The 23,831-nt window shown below is 34.1% G+C and overlaps 1 protein-coding gene across 1 annotated transcript in view; it reads left to right on the top strand.

Annotated features, from left to right (window-relative positions):
* The window catches only part of SLC30A9 (solute carrier family 30 member 9), an 85,333-nt gene that overhangs the window by 51,547 nt on the left and 9,955 nt on the right, over nt 1-23,831 (top strand). Inside the window, exons 9-16 of the mRNA XM_030313958.2 lie at nt 1,493-1,595; nt 10,573-10,628; nt 12,868-13,003; nt 15,586-15,625; nt 16,445-16,516; nt 16,984-17,091; nt 19,709-19,874; nt 22,184-22,313. Coding sequence (XP_030169818.1) covers nt 1,493-1,595; nt 10,573-10,628; nt 12,868-13,003; nt 15,586-15,625; nt 16,445-16,516; nt 16,984-17,091; nt 19,709-19,874; nt 22,184-22,313 — 811 coding nt within the window. The remainder of the gene's footprint in view (nt 1-1,492; nt 1,596-10,572; nt 10,629-12,867; nt 13,004-15,585; nt 15,626-16,444; nt 16,517-16,983; nt 17,092-19,708; nt 19,875-22,183; nt 22,314-23,831) is intronic.

Genomic DNA, 23,831 nt, shown 5'->3' with positions numbered 1-23,831 from the left:
CCATACTTCATTTGTTATTTTATTTCTAATAAAATAACATGTATATATACATATACATGTGTGTATATATATATGGCATCTCAGGAATTGTGGTAGGGTCTTGAAATTCAAAGATACAATACATAATTCTCATCTTTAAGGATTGGAGAGGAGCTGGACTGGAGGAAGTCATTTACAATAATATAGAGAAGAGATGGTGATGCACTAAGTGCAGTAGCATTAATTCTTTTCATTAGTAAAGCAGGGTTAGCAATGAAGTCTTTCTTCCTCGGAAGAATGTATGTAATGTATATAAACTGCTTAGCATAATACCTGGTACCTAATAGGTATTTAATAATTATTGTTAATATATATTGGCCTGAAGGTCACAGAGGAGAGCTGGATTAGGGATTTAGAGAGTTAATATAGAAATAATAATTAATGCCACAAGAGTAGTTAAGATCACTTGGAGATATGGAAGAAAAACCTCTTAGGAGGAAACCTTGAAGAATGCTAACATCTGTGAAATGGGTGGAGGAAAAGAGCCTGCAGAGGAGACTGAGGAAGAGAAAGGAAAGCAAACCAGGAACTAGGAAGAAACCAGCATACCATGGAAGCCAAGGGAAGACAGCATTTTAAGAAAATAGTGCCATACGCTTCTGTGAGATTAAGGAAAATACTAAAATGTTTTCAGGGATTTAATAATAAGAAACAGTTGTGGTGTTGATAAGAATAATCTAATGAGGTATCCGAGACATAAGCCATCTTTAAATGGCTTGAAGATTTAATACAAAGTATAGAAAACTGAGACAGCAATAGCACATATAACTCTTTTAAGAAATTATCTGAAGTGGAAGAGGGGAAAGGGTAGCTGGAGGGGGACCTATAGTTTGTCATTTATAGAATGAAGATGTTAATATTTATATAATAATAACGTTATAATGAAACATAGTGACTAGTATAGTGCCCAAGATAAGCCGTCCCAGTCATTATTGTTGGAATCTGACCAGCCAGCTTCCTCAGAGCTAACCATGTTTATTTTTAGCATCTGTTATCTTCTGGTATGACCTTGAGACTGCTTGGTTTAGATTCGTCTTCGTCTCTGGCATCTGCCTGCTTGATAAAACAGACTTTCATCAAAGTCTTGGTTTTGACACTGGTCTGCTAGACAATATCAAGTGCATATCCTCTTTAACCCGCCGAAGACACTTAATTTCCTTTGTAACTTTATTTTGTCAAAATATAAAACACTCTCATCCATTCTCAAAATACACTTAAGTAATTTGTTTTACACGTATCATGTTTCTTCATTTGAGTAATGATACCGTAACCTGTGTTTTTCAAATTTGCACTCTTGTTACCTAAAATACAAGAAGTTCTTTGAAGACTAGAGATTCTTTTTAATTTACTTTGAACAGAATCTAGTATAGAGGTATATATAGTCAATTACATAAGTTTTTGGTGGAAATTTGTATCAAAACCTATGCTAAATTGTTTTGTCTTTCTCTTCTAGCAATGGATTAAATTGCTTCTTTAAATTTCTTGCCTGGATTTATACGGGTTCCGCAAGTATGTTCTCTGAAGCTATACATTCTTTATCTGATACTTGTAATCAGGTGAGGGGTAAAAGCTTTTTCCTTACTAGTTTTAAAGTAATTTTTAAGCCTTTTGTCTAAAAGCTGACTTATTTAAAAATAGAATGATTCCTATAGTTGGCATGAGGAATAAAATGAAAATTGTTTTACTTTTGAACAATGAATACATAGAAAAATGGTCACAGTATTTTAAAGCAGGTTGTTCTGCTTTAAGAACTTACAACAATGGAGTATGACGTATAAGATTATCGGTCACTAAGTGTTTGAGCAGAGGCTTTTGTACAAGAGCTTCTTACCATTAGGTAGAAATTTGGTCTCTGAATATGAGTTCTTATGACTATAAGAGCCGATTTAAGTTTTTTGAATAAAGATATAAAAGATTCACATGTGATTGATGAATTAAAACCATTTTACATTAGACTGGTATTTTAAATTCCTTTCTTTGACTTTGTAAATGAAGAAAGATTTTTATAAAATTAGAATACCTTTTTAAATCCCCTTCGACTTGCAGGATTTTGACTACTACAAACCTAAGTCTTTTTTAAGAACATCGTAAACATTTCTACTTATGTTGCTTTTCACATTTTAAAGAATGTGGTGTATTAAGAGAATACCTTGTTAGCATTTATTTGTTTATACTCCTGTTTTGTAGGAACAGATTTGGGAGAATTTATGGTAAGAGACACAGGTATAATAACAATATTTTAGACAAAGTTAAAAGTAATAATAAAATGGTAGAGAGCAGGGAGAGCGATCTGAGTTAAAAATTGAACCTGAGAACTCATCACTGTCAAATGAATTAACACCCTTTGTAAAAGCAAGGAAAGAAGACATTTACTATTAGTACTAGCAATCTTTCCCTTGAATTAAATTTTAGACTCATGAGACACTTAATAGCTACTATCTTTAAAATATTTTTCCACTCAGTTGTGGTATGGAGTTGGGGGAGAGAATGGGGAGAGATACATAACATAGTATCTAATGTTGAACGCCTATCTGAACATAAAAATACTGAAATATAAAAATATTGGTACATAGGGCAAGAGGGTATGTACAGAGTATTAGTTTCTGTATTAGTTATTATTTAAAAAATTGAAGATCATTTTTTTATCTAGGATTCAAAAAATACATTTTTTTTATTTTTAAATTTTTATTTATTTTTTTGAGAGAGAGACAGAGTTGCAAGCAGGGGAGGGGCAGAGAGAGAGGGAGACACAGTCTGAAGCAGGCTTCAGGCTCCAAGCTGTCAGCACAGAGCCTGACGTGGGGCTCAAACCCATGAACTGTGTGAGATGATGACCTGAGCCAAACTCGGATGCTTAACCAGCTGAGCCACCCGGCCACCCCTGAAGTGTCCCTAGTCTGCAGTATATTCAGGGGTTTAAAAGACTGGTAGATTATCTGTGGACAGACCTGGAATAATAGCTAGTATAATTTGAGTAAAAAATTCCAGTTGGTAAAACATTTCATAAGGAACTTCAGCTTCCAGTCATGAGGGACTAATGGGGACTGGACTTCGTCTTTTGCTGTAAACAACTAAAACTCTGGACCAAATTTATGAAACAGTGTTTTCAAACTTTGGACAAAGGACTGCAATAGGATGATCCCTGAGAGAAGGGAAGCAAATAAGTTGAGCTGTATGATCTCTCTCATTTTTTTTGCTTGAAGACACATTTGGAATAGTGGGAGGAAGGTGGGAGATAATAGTCTCATTGGGTTGAGAAGGCAGAAACTAGAGTTCACTGAGGCTGAGGTAGCTAGAAATTACAAGGCAGAGTTCCACAGAGGAGGGAACTGTGCAGATAAAAAGTAGCAGATGTCTACATACAGGCTCGTTCTTTCTTTCTTTCTTTCTTTCTTTCTTTCTTTCTTTCTTTCTTTCTTTCTTTCCTTCCTTCCTTCCTTTCTTCCTTCCTTCCTTCTTTCCTTCCTTCTTTCTTTCCTTTTTTTCCTTCCTTCCTTCCTTCCTTCCTTCCTTCCTTCCTTCCTTCCTTCCTTCCTTCCTTCCTTCTTGAGTTGTGTCTTTGCTGAATATTAAGCAAAGGGTGTAGGGTAAATCTTTACATGAGTCTGGGCAAAGAAACACCAGGGAACATTAGGCTAATTCCTAGAGTAGAGCTTACACAGCGATCAGATACATTCAAGTTCTGACCATCTGAGATACAGTCCTCATTGATTACCCAGGCAAATAGAAGGGTCATATCATACTAGTAAGGCTAAATGATCTTTGGTATAAAAGCTATTTTAGAACCTCCCTAAAAAAGTTCTGAAGGCTCAAGCTGATTTGCAGGTAACTTAATGACATGCTACAACAAAGCCCCACACTCTGTAAGAAGACAACAAAATCCAGACACTTAATATAACATTCATCATGTTCCATCTAATAAAATTATCAGACAACCAAGAATCAGAAATTTGACTCCGACCCAGTCTAACTGCTGCAAACTGTGAAAGACAGCAAGAGAGGAGAGGACCAGAGAAAAATTATAGAAACAAGTACAAAACCAGTAACAAAATGACAAATAAATGCATATCTATCAATAATTACTTTGAATATAAATTGACTAAACACTCCAATCAAAAGACAGAGGGTGACAAGGGGATTAAAAATCAAAACCAGTCTATCTGCTGCCTACAAGAAAATCATTTCAGACTGAAAGACACTTGCAGATTGAAAGTGAGGGGGTGAAGAAAGATGTGTCATGCATATGAATGTCAAAAGAAATCCAGCATAGCAATACTTCTATTGGACAAAATAGACTTAAACAGTATAACAGGAAGAGCATCTAGATGTCTCAGTCGTTAAGCATCCGATTTCAGCTCAGGACATGATCTCGCAGTTTGTAGGTTTGAGCCCAGCATTGGGCTCTGTGCTGACAGCTCAGAGCCTGGAGCCTGCTTTGGATTCTTTCTCTCCCTCTCTCTGCCCTTCCCCTGCTAATGTTCTCTCTCTCTCTCTCTCTCTCTCTCTCTCTCTCTCTCTCTCTCTCAAAAATAAATAAACATTAAAAAAAATTTTTTTTTAAGAGTGTATGTAACAAGAGACAAGGACATTGTGTAATAATAAAGGGGACAATCCAACAAGATACAACAATTATAAATATTTATGCATCCATATGAGAGGACTCAAACACCTAAAAAGGTTAATAACAAACTTGAAAGAATTAATTGGTATTAATATATTAATAGTAAAGGGCTTTAACAGCCCACTCACATCAATGGACAGATCATCCAAACAGAAAATCAATAAGGAAATAATGGCTTTGAATGACACACTGGGCTGGGTGGATTTAACAGCTATATTCAGAACATTCCATCCTCAAACGGCAGAATACATATTCTTTTCATGTACACATGGAACATTCTCTAGAATAGATCACATATTAGGCCACAGGACAAGTTTCAACGAAGTCAGAAAGATGGAAGTCATATGCATCTTTTTTGACCACGATGCTATGAAATTAGAAATCAACCACAAGAAAAAATCTGAGAACACGTTCACTTATACATAGAGGTTAAATAAGAGGCTACTAGACAATGAATGAGTCAACCAGGAAATCAAAGATGAAATTAAAAATTACATGGAAACAAATGAAAATGAAAACACAACAGGGGCACCTGGGTGGCTGAGTCGGTTAAGTGTCCAACTTCAGCTCAGGTCATGATTTCGTAGTTCATGAGTTGGAGCCCCGTGTTGGGCTCTGTGCTGACAGCTCAGAGTCTGGAACCTGCTTCAGATTCTGTGTCTCCCCATCTCTCTGCCCCTCCCTGCTTGTACTTGTCTGTCTCAAAAATAAATAAACATTTAAAAAAAATAGAAAACAAAATCTTTGGGATGCCGCAAAAGCTGTTGTGAAAGGAAGTTTGTAGCAATATAAGCCTACCTTAAAAAGCAAGAAAAACCTCAGATGAACAGCCTAACTTATACCGAAAGAACTAGAAACAAAACAAAACCCCAAATCAACAGAGAAGGAAGGAAGTATTAAAGATTAGAGTAGAAATAAATGATACAGAAACTGAAAAAAACAGATCAATGAAACCAGGATTTCATTACTTGAAAAAATCAAAATTGATAAACCTCTAGTTTAGACTTATCAAGAAAAAAAGAGGACTCAAAATCACAAATGAGAAAGGATAAATAACACTACAGAAATACAAAAAATTATAAGAATATTTTCGAAAACTATATGCCAACAAAATGGACAACCTAGAAGACATGGATAAATTTACCTACTAAAACAAGCAGGAATAAATAGAAAATTTGAACAGACTTATTCCTAGCAAGGAAATTGAGTCAGTAAAACAAAGAAACAAACTTCCAGCAAACAAAAGTGCAGGACCAGATGGCTTCACAGGTGAATTCTACCAAACATTTATTCTTCTTAAATATTTCTCCAAAAAATGGAAAAGGAGGGAAAAGTTCCAAATCCAATTGATGAGGCCAGCATTACCCTGATACCAAAACCAGGTAAGGACACCACCAAAAAAGAGAAGTCTGGGCCAAATCTCTGACGAACATAGATGCAAAAATCGTCAACAGAATACTAGCATACTGAGTCCAACAATACATTAAAAAAATCATTCACCACAGTTAAGTAGGGTTTATTCCTGGGTTGCCAGGGTGGTTCAGTATTCCGAAATCAATCAATGTGGTCTATCAATAAGAGAAAGGATAAAAACATATGATCGTTTTAATAGATGCAGAAAAAGCATTTGACAAAGTACAACATCCATTCATAATAAAAATCCTCAACAAAGTAGGTTTAGAGGAAACGTACTTCAACATAATAAAGATGTTATATGAAAAACCCACAGCGGACATCACACTCAATGGGGAAATACTGAAAACTTTGACCCTAAGGTCAGGAACAAGATAAACATGCCCACTCTTACTACTTTTATTCAACATAGTATTGGAAGTTGTATCCAGAGCAGTCAGACAACAATAAGGAAGAAGTAAAAGTTCCACTGTTTGCAGATGACATGATACTATAAAGAACCCTGAAGATTACACCAAAAAAACTACTAAAGCTGATAAGTGAATTCAGTAAAGTCTCAGGACATAAAATCAGTGTACGGGAATCTGTTACATTGTTGTATACTAATAAGCAACAGAAAGAGAAATTAAGAAAACAATCCCATTTACAGTTGTGCTAAAAATAATAAAGTACCTAGGAATAAACAACCAAAGAAGTAAAAGACCTGTATTCTGAAAACTATAAAATGTTGATGAAGGAAATTGAAAATAGCACAGAGAAATGGAAAGACATTCCATGCTCATGGATTGGAAGAACAAATATTGTTAAAATGTCTATATTACCCAAAGCAATCTACAGATTTAACACAATCCCTATCAAAGTACCAACAATATTTTTCACAGAATTAGAACAAACCTAAAATTTTTATGGACCCACAAAAGACCCCTGCAAAAATAGCCAAAGCAGTCTTGAAAAAGAAAAGCAAAGCTGGAAGTATCGCAATTCTGGACTTCAAGTTGTGTTACAAACCTGTAGTAATCAAAACAGTATGGAACTGGCAGAAAACTAGATGCATTGATTAATGGAATAGAATAGAAAACCTGGCAGTAAACCCACAATTATATATAGTCAGTCAGTCTTTGACAAAGTAGGAAAGAATGTCCAAAGAGAAAAAGATAGTCTCTTCCCAATAAACGGTGCTGGGAAAACTGGACAGCTACGTGTAAAAGAATGAAACTGGAGTACTTTTTTACACTGTATGGAAAAATAAACTCAAAATGCATTAAAGACCTAAATGTGAGACCTGAAATCATAAAAATCAAGAAGAGAGTATAGGCAATAATTTCTTTGACATCAACCATACCAACATTTTTCTAGGTATGTCTCCTAAGGCAAGGGAAATAAAAGCAAAAATTAAGTACTGGGACTAATCAAAATAAATAGCTTCTGCACAGTGAAGGAAACAGTCAACAAAACTAAAAGGCAACCAGCTGAATGAGAGAAGATATTTGCAAATGACATATTTGATAAAGGATTAGTATCCAAAATATATAAAGAACTGATACAACTCAATATCTCTTTTGAAAGCTTTTTAGACATAATAATATTTTTAAAAATTCTAAGGAACTCCTACAACTCAATAGCAAAAAAAACCTATCCAATCAAAAAATGGGGAAGAATCTGAATATTTTTCCAAAGAAGACAAACAAATGGCCAACAAGTACATGAAAGGTACTCAAGTACTCAACGTTACTAATCAAGGAAATGCTGTCAACATCACAGTGAGCTATCACCTCACACTTCTGGAATTCTTACCTCAAGGAAACAAAACACTATGGAAAAGATATCTGCACCCTCGTGTTCAGTGCAGCATTATTTACGATAACCAAGACATGGAAACAACCTGGGTCCACACCGTCGCTAGATGAAAAGATAAAATGTGTGGGTGTGTGTGAATGTGTTGTGCATGCACCCACACATGCATGCACACAGATATTCAGCCATAAAAAAAAAAGAAAAATCCTGCCATTTGTGACAACATGGATGGACCTTGAGGTCATTATGCTAAGGGAAATAAAGTTGGAGGTAGATACTGTGTAATCTCACTTATACATGGAGTAAAACAAAAATATCCCAAACTCCTAGATACCAAAAAATCGGTGGTTGCCAAGATGGAGTAAGGGGAGTGGCGGGGGGGGGGGGGGGGGGGGCGGCAGTGGGCAAAAATGGATGAAGGTGGTCAAAAGATAAAAATTCCAGTTATTAAAGAGTAAATTTTTATAGTATTTTTATAACTATAATATTTTTTTCTTTACCCCTTGAGAGACTAAAACACCTTAACTTTTAAATTAGATCTGTACCTCTGGTGGTATCTAGGTTTACAATTTCTCTGACAGTTCATTTTTTAAAACTTTTCTCCTAAATAATATATAATACATCGTTAATATTAATTGTATGAATTTATTGAGCACCTAGTTTACAATGTAGTGTTTAGAAGAAGACAGTCCTTGCTCTGTCTTTTGTAAGGAGGTCATACACTTCAAACAACTAGAAAGATATTCCAAGATGACATTTAAGCAGTTGAATGATAGTATGATACTGAAGGAAAACCAAAAAGGGAAGGATGATCATGGAAGGGGAAGCATTGCTTCTTAGCCACTAGCTGTTAATATTTCATTATGTTGCAAACCAAACAGATGTAGGTCATATTTACAAAACTGATATATTTGTGTATATTTATTTATATGTTATACACACATACAATTGTGCAGAAAAAGGTCTGAAAGGACACATATCAAACCTAACTCATGCTACCCTGCTTCTGGGAGTGGGGATGGACAGGATTAGGGATGGTCTGTGATATCTTATTTTTGTAGAAAAAACTAATAAATAATGGTAAGTAATGATCTGTATTCAATGTATAAAAAACTTGATATTCCACATTTCATTGCATGGCCAACCTGAATAATAAGGATTTTAAAAATAATTGAATACCCAATGGCTGTTTTGTAAACATTATTAAACCACATTAAACCATGTGTGTGTATACACACACACACACACACACAACATGAATTCATATTTTAATTTTAATGTATAGGTTTTAAAGAAGTATATGTTCTATCTTAATTTACTCTCATTTTCTTGGTTTGGTTCACTGAAAAGTCATCTTCTATGTGTTAGGTAGTTTTAACCCTCTTTTTCTTTGGAATCCAGTAGAAAAAAAATTGGTAATATTCTGTGTATTTAGGGTAGGATTTCCAGTATTAAAACTTAAAAGTTCAGTATATATTTGTTTTAGCCATTTTCAAGGTGGTGTAATCTCTATATATTTTACTAGAGAGAATGTTTCTATTAGGTATCTTGTAAGTGACAGGGAAACCTCATCCATGAAGAATTTGGCTATCTTGAAGCTTTATCTATCTGATATTGGATACTGTGCTGAAAAAAAAAAAAAAAGGAAAAACCCCAGATTAGGCAAATAATACCACATAGGGTATTCGCTCAGAGGCTTTGTATTTTTATTAAGTAAATAATTTTAATGAGGTAATCTTTTTTAGATTTCTAAATTCACATCAAATTAGAATAGAAAGGACTTACTGAGGGCAAACATACTAATATCAGGAGTTTCCAGTGGATAATTCTTTTTAACAAAAGATGTAAGAAAAAAAAACAAATAAATAGAAATGAAAGCAAGAAAAGATAAGGTCAGGGGAGAAAGGAAGGAAAAGAGAAAGGCGATAACCAGGATTAAAGACATGTCATATTTTTGCTATATGTGTTTTACATTTTTGTTTTTTTAAAGAAATTAAATCTTAGTTGTAACTAGTCCTCCATCTTTATTCCCTTCTTCCACACCCCAGAAATCACTGCTCTGTGTACATTGATACGTAACTCCTGGTACATGTATGTGTCAATATGCAATGCGTACTGTTTAAAATGTTTACTATATTTGTACGGCTACACAAGTTACTTTTCCTGTGAAAAATCAGATGTTACAGACTACCCTAATCCTTCTTCTATCTCCGAGGTGTCAACAGTTAAATGTGTGTTCTTCTAGACCTTTTCCCGTGCTTTACATTATATATAGTCTAGAAAAATTACACAGGTTTTTTTGTACTTAATATGCTATTCCTAAACTTGTTTTTTTTTTTTTCCACTTTAATGGTATGTCTAATGGTATGTCAGTACAGAAAGCTGTCTCTCAACTCCATTTTTTAAACTGTTGTAGAAGTAATTTACAGTTTGGCAATACCATCATTTATTTTGCCATTCCTTATTGATGGATTTTTAGGTTGGCTTTCACATTTTTCGTCCTTATAAGCAATGGTGTTTTGAACCCCATTGGGTTCATCTTTATTTCTGTAAGGTAAGTACTGGGAACCAGAATTGATAGGCTGTTGTGTATGTCCATGTTAAGTGTTTCTTTGCCATTGTCAGATTGCACACTCCAGATTGGTTTTTCCGCACTATTCTCTCCATCTTGCTAACAATTATTTACCCTTTTTACTTCTCCATAGGGTTTGCTAGCAGTGGGCATCAGTAAGTCTGTTCAAACACCAGATCCTACTCATCCGTAAGGACATTGTCTTTATTTTGGTTTTTTGGGGGGCAGCAAGTCATTGAAATAAAAGCAACTGAATGCATGACTCACTGCTGTGTCAAAATAAATCAGGATCTAATTTGAAAATGAAGTTTAAATTACTTTTATGCTTTATAACAGCATAGAGATCTTGTTCTCTTTGTATTTGATAATTAATAACAAAGCACATATTTTGATCTTAGAGTTCTATTTTATTTGGTTAAAGGAAACATTCCACATTTAGACTAATAGGCACTCAATCTAAAATTTTGGTGGTAATTTTTTTTAAGTTTATTTATTTTGAGAGAGAGAGCCACATGTATGTTCTTGGGTGTGAGGGGAGGGGTAGAAAGCCCAACATGGGACCCAGTCTCATGAACCGTGAGATCATGACCTGGGCTAAAATCAAGTCAGACACTTAACTGACTGAGCCACCCAGGGACCCCAATAACTTTTATTAAATCTCTATTTAATGTATTTTAATCCTTATATTTTGATTTTGAAAATTGTATTTCTGCTAACATTTCAAAATTTATTTGTAAAATGAGTATTCTTTTTAGAATATATTATTTTGAGTCACATCAGTTATTTGATAATTCTTTTTACTAACATAACTAACATAATACTTTGAATTCCACATGTATCATTTAACAAGCTTCAGTAATAGAATTTGATCTATCTTAAAGGCAAAAAAAAAAAGCTATTTTATTTCTGTAAAGGAGTCTACATATATGCTTTATGTAAGTGCCTTTTTTTACTCAAAAGCAAGATGCTACTGTTTTGTTATAAATAATGACATATTTTGAATATCCTAAAACCGTCAATAAAGCTATTACAAAGAACAACTAGCTTTCTAATCTGCTAATTACACATTATTACAATATTTTACTATGTCAAAAAATTATTTTCCTGACCAGTTTTATGTACCAAAAATTTTAAAACAGGATAAAATTTTAAAATTTGGGGTTGTGAAGATTTCTTCTTAAGGTATTTTTCAACAATCTACCACTGCCCAATAGAGTATTGAGTATTCTAAGTAGTAGAAATATTTTGTATCTGTCCGGTATGATAGTCCCTAGCTGTAGCTACATGTGGCTGTTGAGCATTTGAAATGTGGCTAGTGCAACTGAAGAACTACATTTAAATTTTTATTTAGTTTTAATTAATTTAAATTTAAATAGCTTTATGTGGCTGATGACTAATATTGGACAGTGCAGATCTACATAGTTAAAAATTTCAGTAAGAAACTACAAGATTTTTGAAAACACATAAAATGAAAATAATAGCATTTAATTTAGATCTTAATTAACTTAAATAAATATGTGTATCCCTAATTTGGGGGGTAAATTTCAGAGAAAGTAAATTTTTCTAAATCATGCTGGTAGAACATTGTCACATCTATAAACTGAGAATTCCCTATGGCAAGATTACTACATATTTGCAAAAATAATTAAAAAGCAATTTTAATTGAGACCTATTGTTTAAATTTGCATCTGCCAGAAGGGTGCCATAGAGTTTGACTTTGGGAGTAAATTTCCCAGGAAATATTTTTGTTAATGAGTGGTTCTTTACCTCATATGTTTTTGAACTTTTTAATACTCCGTATTTTATTAACACATACAGTAATACAAAATAATGCACATACAGACCAAAGATTCTTAAAAAACAAATGAAAAAAAAATTTTTAAACATCATGAACACACCCAGAAACTGAAGCTCGTAGTCCTGCTGATAGTAGTTAGTTGCTGTGTACTGAACTTCAGAACCAGCAACAAGTGTCCGGCATCAAATTATAGGTAGTATAAATCAGTGATTGGCTGTGCCAGAAGACCATAATATTTAGTTAGAGGCTGCATTACCAGGAAATTTAAATGTTACCCTTTTAATTAAATATCTGAATGCATTTTTAAATAGATTAGTTTAATCAGTATTTGGGATACATAATAGTAAAAGTGCCTCTACTTAATCAAAACAGACTATATGGAAAAGGGATTAGAAAATACCTGAATTTAACCATATTAACTCTGTTTTTATATTTTTTCAAAGATCTTCCAGTTTTTTTCGTTTCATATATTGATTTTCTGACTTAAGTTTGGCACTTACATTTTACTTAAATATAAAGCCGTGACATCTCGATATTGTGAGTTTTGGTTTTCTTTTTCACTGACTCATGAAACATGTTTTAAAACAATTTGTATTTCTTGTAAACCATATTATCTTTTTTATTTTTCAGGTATGGATTTTCAAATATGCGCTATATTGCTTCACTCATTAGTGGAGTTGGTATTTTCATGATGGGTGCAGGATTATCTTGGTATCATGGAATCATGGGATTGCTTAATCCACAGCCAATGGAATCCCTTCTATGGGTAATCCTTTTTTCCCCCCTCAGTTTTCAAGTAATATGAAATAGCGATTAAGTACAGTAGAATGCTTTGTCACATTGATGTTAAAGAAAGGGACTAACACATACCTTTTTGACTATAATACTTGGTTATGTATCTGTAGTTGTATTTTTTCGAACATGACTAGACATGACCTCTAAATCCATATGATTCAGTGATGTTGAACCAAGAGTATCTCTTTAGGTACAATCATTAAGCACTGACTCCTTCGTTAAAATCTTGGACAGTTCCATTCATTTCTCCAATTACTGTTAAAGAACAAGAACATCTCTATTCATTTTTAGTCCCAAGAATAATCTATCAGTAATTAAAATATACAGTCCCTCACAGTCGTAAGTTGGAATTTTATTTAAAGATCTTTTTTTTTTCACGCGTGTAGATAGGAAGCCTATACTGGGTTAATGGTAGGATGGGAGCATGGTCACCTTCTGTATAATCCTACTTAGGACTTCTGCCCTTCTCTTCTACTCCCTAGATTGCTCTGGCAGCATCAAAGGTAGGGATAGGGGACAGAAAAGTAAGACTTTACTGACAGCAGCATCATTTTGCACTGGTTTCCTCTGGTCTTTGTAGATTCTTAAAGCTGCCTTTTTCTCTCATGGAAACTTCTTGGAGATTACCCTGCACGGCCACTCTGACTCTAGCTCTCTTGATAAACAGATTGGTCACGTGCCAGCCGCTGTCAGCTTCTGCATCTTGTGTAGTTCCAGATTGTTTCTGCTGAGGTTGCCTTGCGTTTTCAAGAAGGCTCTTTGGGCAGCTGATCTCTTTTCTAAAGACTCCTACTTAGAATTCCGTGTTTGGACTCTGTGTGTTAAAACAGACATCTTTAATACCCTCTCAGTGAGGGTGTATTTTTTTTCAAACATAATAATTATTTACTCTGTTGACACAATATCAGTTAGTAGACTTGCCAATAAATTTATTTTTATATGTGCATTAGACATAGTTCACTGTAAACTCTAAACAGTAAGGGTGCACATCCAGCTTTCTGAGCAATCTTAACAGTTAACAGCTTTCTCCAAAGAAATCTTCACTTTTGCTCTTAACCTTAGCTTTTCTTTACGGGCTAGTGGGTGTGGAGCTAGGAGTTGCAGAACCAGCCTAGGGCATCCTCTGTCCTGGCCTGAAGAGACGGTATAGCACCTCATTTTGGAATGTGGGAGAACTTATAACCTAATTTGTTCTCAACTGCAGTGAGTTTCATTTAACATCTTATTACACCTATGTACCGACACAATAACAAGCCTATTAAACTAGGCTTTTCCTACCATTTTTATTGACTGATTTCTTACCATATAATTGAAATGAGCAGGTATATTTTCTCCATTCTGAAAAGGTTTGGCCACTTTATAGATAACCTCGTTTTGTCTGATTTGTACGGTATTACTTCATAGAGGCTAAGTGGTCAGTGAAAATTAGTTAAATTTTTGATTGTGTATAAGTTTTAAAGTTTCTAGAAGCTCTTCTTTCTGTCTTTTTGTAACTAAATGAGGTTCCTTCAGACTATGACTCTTGGTTAATATATAATGGTTAACATACCATAGACCGGTTTGTGTTTATTAGATTTTGGAATCACTGGCTGATACATACTGTTTCCCTTTTTTGGGTGACAAGTGTATCTTAAATCCTTTTAGGAAAGAGATAGAAGGATTAAAAAAATTACTTAGACGTTTAGCTACTCTTTTAATTATGTTTTAGGTTGGCAGTAGGATTCAGTGGGAATAGCCTAGAATTAAAACTGGAAAACCCATATTTAAGTTTTTACCCTGGTATCATTTTTGTGTACTCAAGCAAATCACATAGCCTTGGGACATCTCAGTTTCCTTAGTAGAATTATGAGAGTGTTGGACTGGAATCAGAATTTTCCAAACTTCTGTTTCAGGGAAGCCTAGGGTTCCAAGAAGGAAATGTTGAAAATTCTACATGTGTTTGGTTTGGAGTACATTTAAAATTGTTTAAATTTGTGTTGCTAGGTTAACTGTTTCTGTACACCTTGGATTAAAGTTTTTTGAAATCTTTCATTAATTCAAGGGTATCCTGGAACTGCGAGGTAGATGGTGTTACCCGCCTCCCCCAAATTGATTACTGTTTATAACTGGTTACCTTTCTGAATCAGGATTGGTACTAGGCATCCAAACAAAATCCAGAAGTTACATGGGTATGGATGTGGATCTTACTGTATCCTGATACCCACACCCCAGATTTCAAATGTTTGTGTTCATTTTCAACTTCAGAAAAATTTCATACCAATTAAGTAATTTTTTCATATTTTATATCAAGAATTTAACTTAGGTCACGGTATCACATTCTACAGAGAAGATAAGTTTAAAAAATGAGATGGCCATCAGATTTTTAACTTTTTTTTCCATTTATGAAGATACACCATCTATCTCATTGTCCTCGTTTGAGCTGTTTCCCATCAAGATCCTGATCTGGCTAGGATTTCAATTTATGTTTCCGTTTTAAACATTATAAATTTTATGCATGAGTCATTGTGATTCTTTAATGAAATATTAACTTATGCTTTAATACTTATTTTCTAGGCATATTGTATTTTAGCAGGATCATTAGTATCTGAAGGAGGTATGTACTGTCACAGTATCTCTTTATTCTTAATTTAGTAATATATATTCAGCAGTCCACTCCTATAAATTGCTAAATTCCATTGATTAAAGAAAAACTAGAAATAGGAATCTACTTTGAGGAAGTAAATTCTTTGTATAATATAATATGGTTATTCCTATAATGGGTGGGGGCAAGGGAAAACCTTTTTGTTTTTGAGTATTTTATCGTAATACTCAGAACATTTGGAGCGAAGTATAAAAACATAACTATATATTGAGTTTTTAAAAGTCGGGTTTTAGTAGTGTTAATCACAGAAAGGTCACTCTTTGCAATAAAATGTTTCAAAGTTTCTGCAAATTTCATCTGTAGCAGTTCTATGACAGAGAAGTACTGACATCATGTGGGAAACTGCCTGACTCATTGCTGAATTCATAGTGTGCTTACTTCCAAAACGTTGTCATTTGCTATGCATAGTGTTCCCTTTATCTTTAACAGTCTGTAAAATGGTGATAACACTACCTGCCTCAAAAGGTTGGGAGGGTCAGACATAAATGTGCTTAGCGTGCTGCCTGCCAACCAGTTGCTGTCCAATAAATTAAGGTCATTAGGTTGTAGTCAGGAAATTAAAATTATTACGGTTTAGAAATATGGGGAATACTAGAAATTCATTGTAATGTGATGATTTTTGGAGTCTTGATAATGACTAGTTAATAGAGGACTTTTCTTTATTGACAACCCTGGCATTAAAAGTGTTGTGCCTCTTTAGTTTGAGATGCCATCTTTAAAGCTGGGAGGCATGAAGTTTTTTCCTTGCTGATATGAATGCTTTTCTTTCAGCAACACTTCTCGTTGCTGTAAATGAACTTCGTAGGAGTGCTCGGGCCAAAGGAATGCCATTTTATAAATATGGTATGTATTTTAGGTGTCCTATTTCATTCACCTCCTTTATTTTTTAAAATTGCCTAGTGCTGTTTCTTTTTTCCTTATAGATGTGTACAAAATATATCTCAATGTCTTCCCTGTGTGACTCTTACAATATATATGGTCTCTTTTAAAAAGAGAAATGTAGTGTGATATGAACGTGAATACTTTGTATTTTAACTTAAGTGAACTATGGTATTTCTGTATGTACTTATATTATTAGAGAAAGTAAAAAAAAAAAAAAGAAAGTAATTTGACTTTAAATTTGTTACTGTCAACATTTAAACCATGAAGTCATGTTTACATTGAACAGGATGTTTAAAATCAGGATCTCATACATTTTTGTCTTAATTTATATCTTAATTTTGAATGGATACTTATTAAAGTGTTACCTGATAGTATCAAATTAGGATTTCAGAAAATTTCTTTTCTTGTCTGTACCCCAACCGATTAAGTAATGGAAAGTCGTGATCCTAGTACAAATGTTATATTACTGGAGGATACCGCAGCAGTCTTGGGAGTGATAATAGCAGCCACGTGTATGGGCCTTACTTCTATAACAGGTAAGTATTTCATAAATTACAGGTGATTTATTTGTAGTACTTAAGTAATTGTCTAATATGTGGGTATTTTCTTTTATATCACTGAATAATTTAAACCAATAGAGATTGTTAAATACTAATTCCATACTAACCATTTATTTGTATAAGACGAGTAAGATAGCAAAAGTCTTCAGATGTCTCTCTTAGAAATTTTCTTTGTTTGAAATACAGAAAGGCTGTTAATAGAGCATTTCTATAATGTGCTTAACCTTCCTAGATGTGCCTTAATAAATTATGCAAGTACTCTGAGCTTCCTATTGATATTTGGCCTAGTGACCTTGTAGGTATATCAAGATGATATATGGGAGAGAACTTTAATAAACCCTAAAGTTCTAAATAAATATGTATTGTGGCTCTTGTTCATTTGTCTTCCATTGTTAGTGCCAATAACAACTGCTGTTGCTTTCCTGTTTCCTGGACTCTCTAGTTGCATTTATCCTCATTTTGGTAACTAGTTAAGTGTTTGGAAGACCAGTACAGATAAATAAGAAGACAGAAAAATCATTTTTAATTTCTAAAACAACCATTTAGTATAAAAAAACTAAATTTCTGAGGTTACAGTTCTCTCAGAATGGAACTTCTTCCATTTTTACCCATTTGCCCTTGCATACTTGAAATAATTGTAGGTGGTAAGCTTCCATGCTTCTGCAGTGTTTCTTTTTTTTTTTTTAATTTTTTTAATGTTTATTTATTTTTGAGACAGAGAGAGACAGAGCATGAACAGGGGAGGGGCAGAGAGAGGGAGACACAGAATCTGAAATGGGCTCCAGGCTCTGAGCTGTCAGCACAGAGCCTGACGCAGGGCTCGAACTCACAGACCATGAGATCATGACCTGAGCTGAAGTCGGACGCTTAACCGACTGAGCCACCCAGGCGCCCCATGCAGTGTTTCTTAAAATAGTCGGAAATATGAACGAATCTTTCTTATTTTGAATGTACATTTTAAGACTAGACCAGCATTCTCTAATGTTCACTGTGATCCAGAATATTTGCATTGTTCTTCCAATTGACCTTCCCATTTTAGACATTTCTTAGACAAATTATTACTTAGCAAAATTTTAGGCTTAAGGAAAGTGAGACTTGATGAATAAGTCAACTGTTAATAGATTTTCTTTTACAAATAATAAAAACCAGTCAGATCAAACTTATACAAATTTTAGTTTTTAGAGTTTCACATTGTTTTAATTAGCTAGGTTAATTCATTTAAATTAAATAACATGCCAAGAAATCAATAAAACATTTTCCAACTAATATTTCTGTGTTTTCTGAAGGATTATTTATATAGGTATATTTTTAAATAAAAATAATGATGTAAATTTGTATTTTTAAAGAGCAGTATTTGATTTTGAACTCTGTAATTACAAACTTCCTAGTGGATTATGTTTTACAAGTGGGTCATTTCCAGCACTGTAGTACAGATTAGTCATTTTACTTTTTAGTGTTATATTTTGACTAAATGTTAGTAAAGCTAGTGTGTAAATTGACATTTTTTTTTTAGTAAAATGAATGTATGTTTACCAAGCATATTAATTTAATGTTAAATTTAATATTGATATTTGATCTTTGGAATAAAAAACGTTTAATCATAAAAGCCTTGTATGTTAAGTTTATTAGGAAAATTTTAAATATATATTGATGTCTGATAATCAGCTCTTTTCATTGGTTCTGGGAGAGAATTAAGTCCAAACAAACTAAGGCAGACTTTAGAATCAGAATCACCTGGAGGGCTTAAGAAGACAATGAATGCCGGTCCCAAGTCCAGAGTTTCCAATTCAGAGTCTTAGGTGAGGCCTAAGGACTTGCATTTTTACCAAGTTCTCAAGTGATGCTGATGCTGCTGATTAAGGAACCGTACTTTGAGAACCATTGCTCTAAGGTACCTATAGCATGCAGTGAGTTAACTTTTCTCCTTTGTATCTAGAATGATACTAGCTATGCATCATCCTTGAGTGAATGAGAAGAGTGATCCATATCATTTTTTGTATGGCTTAATTCTCTCACAGAACCTTGATAAGAAAAATAGACAAAAAATGTTTTGTTTTTTTTTTCAGCTTTTGATCTCCCAATTATTTTGTCAACATGGGACAGGAAAAGTGCTATTAATATATCAAAAAGAAATGGACTCTATTGTATTATTAATATGTATATGATATCTCTAAAATGCTCTGGACCCTCACTCATGTAATGACCAGATGCAAGAAAACAGATCTTAAATAATTAAACAGCCTGATACTCCTATGTAGTGTGAAGCACATTGTAGCATCCCCATTTTGTAGTATAGTAAACCTGTTAGGACCGTCATTAAAGGAATTCAGAATGAATTTTGGGTCCCTTGATTTACTAATTCTGGTTCTTTACTCACTAAAGCTGATTGAAATAATAGAAAATGTTAATTTACTTGAGGGTTGATGGGGGGTAGGAGGGAGGGGAGGGTGGGTGATGGGTATTGAGGGCACCTTTTGGGATGAGCACTGGGTGTTGTATGGAAACCAATTTGACAATAAATTTCATATATTGAAAAAAATAAAAAGAAAAAAAGAAAATGTTAATTTACTGACTTCTTATGTACTTTATTTAGGTAATCCCCTGTATGACAGCCTAGGTTCTTTGGGTGTGGGCACGTTACTAGGCATAGTCTCTGCGTTCCTCATCTACACTAACACAGAAGCACTCTTAGGGCGATCCATCCAGCCAGAGCAAGTACAGCGGCTGACTGAACTCCTGGAGAATGACCCATCAGTAAGGTCAGCTTATTCCAGTGATGCTGCTAATAAGGTTTACAAAAACATGTTATGAAATTTGTCAGTTTTTGCTTCACGTATTTCAGTGTCCTGTTGTTAGGTACATGTGTATTTGTAATTTTGCATATATTGTTTATAAAATCTAAAAAAGAGCTATAAGTAAAAAAGATGTACTGTGGCAGATTTGAAATTTTCTGGAAGAGTGAAATCTGTAGGTTAAATTGGTAGAAAAAATAAATGTTAGTAATCCAGAAAGTTCATACAGTTTTTTCAGTTATCTATCACTGTGTGCAAATTACTTCAAAACTTAGTGATTTAAAACAACATTTGTTATCTCACAGTTGGTGTGGGTCAGGAATCTGGGCATGGGCATGGTTTACCTGGGTCCTGTACTTAGGTTTCTTATAAACTGCAGTCAAAATTGTGGTTTATATACACAATGGAATACTACATGGCAATGAGAAGGAATGAAATATGGCCTTTCATAGCAACGTGGATGGAACTGGAGAATGTGATGCTAAGTGAAATAAGTCACACAGAGAAAGATAACCATATGTTTTAACTCTTACGTGAATCCTGAGAAACTTAACAGAAGACCATGGGGGAGGGGAAGGAAAAAAAATTAGGGAGGGAGCCAAACATAGGAAACTCTTAAAAACTGAGAACAATCTGAGGGTTGATGAGGGGTGGGAGGGAGGGGAGGGTGGGTGATGAGTATTGAGGAGGGCACCTGTTGGGATGAGCACTGGGTGTTGTATGGAAACCAATTTGACAATAAATTTCATATTTAAAAAAAAAAAAAAAACAATGCAGTCAAAAGGCGTTGGCTGGGACTGGAGTCATCTCCTGGGGAAGGATCTTCTTCTAAGCCCGCTCATGTAATTGTTGAGAGAATTTAGTTCCTTACTACATGGGTGTCTCCCACCTGGCCTCTTGCTTCATCATAGTATGCAAGATGAGAAGGCAATAGATACTGAGTGTGGACAAGATAAAGTCACAGATCATCATCTAATCTTGGAAATGATAGCTCCTCACTTTGCCATGTTCCCTTGTTTAGGACAAGTCTAGCCCACATTGAAGGAGAGAGGATTGCACAAGGACTTGAGTACAGGAGGTGGGGCTTATTGGGAGCCATAGTAGACACACTGCTGATCACAAACACTTTTGTATCCAGTTAGTTCTGTATAAGTACATAAGGAAAAGGTATAGCTGCATATTTTCATTAGCTGCAATTTAGTATTAGTCAAATAATGAAATTTTTAAACGTGTTGTTAAGACTGAGGTAGGTATACTTTTTTAAAAAGAGTAAATTATATAGTTTCTTGCCTTTCTGGACAAGTTTTGTTTCATTTTGGGCATATATAATTTTATAAATATTAAATGTTATTTTCATCCTAGTTGATAAATATACTTCTTTATTTCTATGGCTAAAGAATTTTAGACTCAATATTTAGTAACTTGCTCAGGATCACTCAGAAATTAGAGTCAAATGTTTTAAGAGTATTTGGAGTCTCATTTAAATTTGTTTTCCCAGTAGCTCTGTCTATCTACCCAGGATTAACTGTTTTCTATTGTTTTATATATCCTGTAAAGAAAAGATGTTAATAGTGGTTACCATAGAAAGAAAAGACTTTCTCATTAGTTTCCTAAGGAAGATTGATTAGGGTTAGGGCAGGCAGAAGGGATGAAAAGCAGTTATGACACTTGAACATCTGCTTCCCTTTCTGAAGATCTGGAGGGGAAATCCTGCCTCTGCTGTTGACTAGCTGAATTACCTTAGGCAAGTCACTTAGGTCCCTCTGGGAGTGTTGTATAATCTGTAAAGTAAATTTCATTCATTAAATGCTTTACATGTAGTTGCTACAGTATTAAAATTTTATGTTTGTGTTGGTTCATTACTCCCCATATCAATTCCATGAGGTAGTTATTATTAACCTCATTCTGATAGTACTTTACAGTGGTATCAAGACTTGTAAAGAAGCTTTTGGGAAAAAGAAAAAAGGATTATGAGATGAAATAACATGGTAGAAAAGCAATTTAGAGTTGATTGTTTTTAATCCACCAACTATATAATTCATAACATTTATAAAACTATAATATTTATAAAGTTTGCATCTTTGTATGCATTATGAAAAAATAGCTAAATGGGCATTTTTTTGGATATTGATATATGGCACTTGATGGTGAACACTCTGAAAGCCATCTTGGTCCATTTTTATCACTGATGGGAAAAAACAAGAAATCTGCACTTTGCGCCATTAAAATATATATGTGCGTGTATATAAATTTGTGTGCGTTGTTGTTGATTACAGGGCAATTCATGATGTTAAAGCCACAGATCTGGGATTAGGGAAAGTAAGATTTAAGGCAGAAGTAGATTTTGATGGACGAGTTGTTACAAGATCATATTTAGAAAAACAAGATTTTGACCAAATGCTGCAGGTAAGTTTATGTATTTATTGTTTTCTTATATAGCCAAGGGTTACAAAAATTAAATTTTTAAGTAAATAAAATAAAACTGTTACAGGTCTTAAAATCACTTCAGCCTTCAACTTCTTAGGGTTCCAAAATGAGACAAAACCCTTCTATTTACTGTAGATTGGGTCAGAGACAGCAGAAGAGCAAACTTACTGTTCCAGTGCTTGTTACATGCCAGGCATTTTATATATGTTGTCTGATTTACTCTCAACAGCGCTGTGATGTAAAGAAATAATATTTTCAATTTTATACATAGGCACATTGAGACACAGAAAGATTAATTAACTTGCCTAAAATTGCAGAGCCACAGTGTGGAGTCAGATATGAATTTAGATCTCTGACTCCAAAACCCATGCTTTTTAAAACTAAGAATTAAATTTAAAAGAGAATTTACAGAGGATGATATAATGAACAGTGCACCGGTTACCACTTGCCTTTGTCAAATCTTCACATTTTATTGTACTGTATTTACTTAGAATTAAAAACAAGCAATTGTTATAAAAATGGGTGAAGCTTTGGTTTTCTCCTTTTATTTTTTTATTTATTTATTTTTTTTTTTAAATTTTTTTTTCAACGTTTATTTATTTTTTGGGACAGAGAGAGACAGAGCATGAACGGGGGAGGGGCAGAGAGAGAGAGAGAGACACAGAATCGGAAACAGGCTCCAGGCTCTGAGCCATCAGCCCAGAGCCTGACGCGGGGCTCGAACTCACGGACCGCGAGAACGTGACCTGGCTGAAGTCGGACGCTTAACCGACTGCGCCACCCAGGCGCCCCTGGTTTTCTCCTTTTAGATCCCATTCTCCTTCCTCCATCCCTAGAACTAAAAATTGTTTTGAATTTAGTACTGTCATTTCCATTCAGTTTTTATACTTTTCAGCATATTTTTCTTAACATAGTAGTATATAGCAGCATGTTGGATATTTAAAAATTGATATAAATGGTATACTGTCTGATTTCCTCTACAGTTTGTTTAACAGCATGGTTGTGAGATTCTCCCATATTAATATATACATATACCTCTAGTTAATTTATTTTAATTGCTATATAGTATTCTCTAGTGAATCTGTTGTAATTTATTTATCCAGTCTCCACTTGGACATTTCTGTCCACAGTGTCATTCTCATACATTTTCTTGTTCACCTATGCAAGAATTTCTTTAGAGTAGTGTACAGCTAGATTTAAAATAGATGGGCTATTGAGTAAACTTACCCTCAGCTTCCCTAGGTATTGGCAAATTGTGTAAAGTGTATCAGTTTAACTTCCATCATTAGTATATCAGAGTTTCTATTATTTTACATTCTTACTAGGTGGTATTGTATTGACAGTTTTTAAATTGTCATTATAAATATGAGAATTACAATTTATATTTAATTATAATTTATATTCCCCCTGGTAGTAGTAACGAGGTTAGTAAGCACTGAAATTTATTAACCGTTGGGATTTCCTCTACTTGCTTGTTTATTTAGTTAATTTCTGTTC

Source organism: Lynx canadensis, chromosome B1 (assembly GCF_007474595.2).
Source record: "Lynx canadensis isolate LIC74 chromosome B1, mLynCan4.pri.v2, whole genome shotgun sequence".
Taxonomy (NCBI): domain Eukaryota; kingdom Metazoa; phylum Chordata; class Mammalia; order Carnivora; family Felidae; genus Lynx; species Lynx canadensis.
Note: the sequence above shows the minus strand (reverse complement) of the source record. Positions and strands in the feature narration are given on the sequence as shown.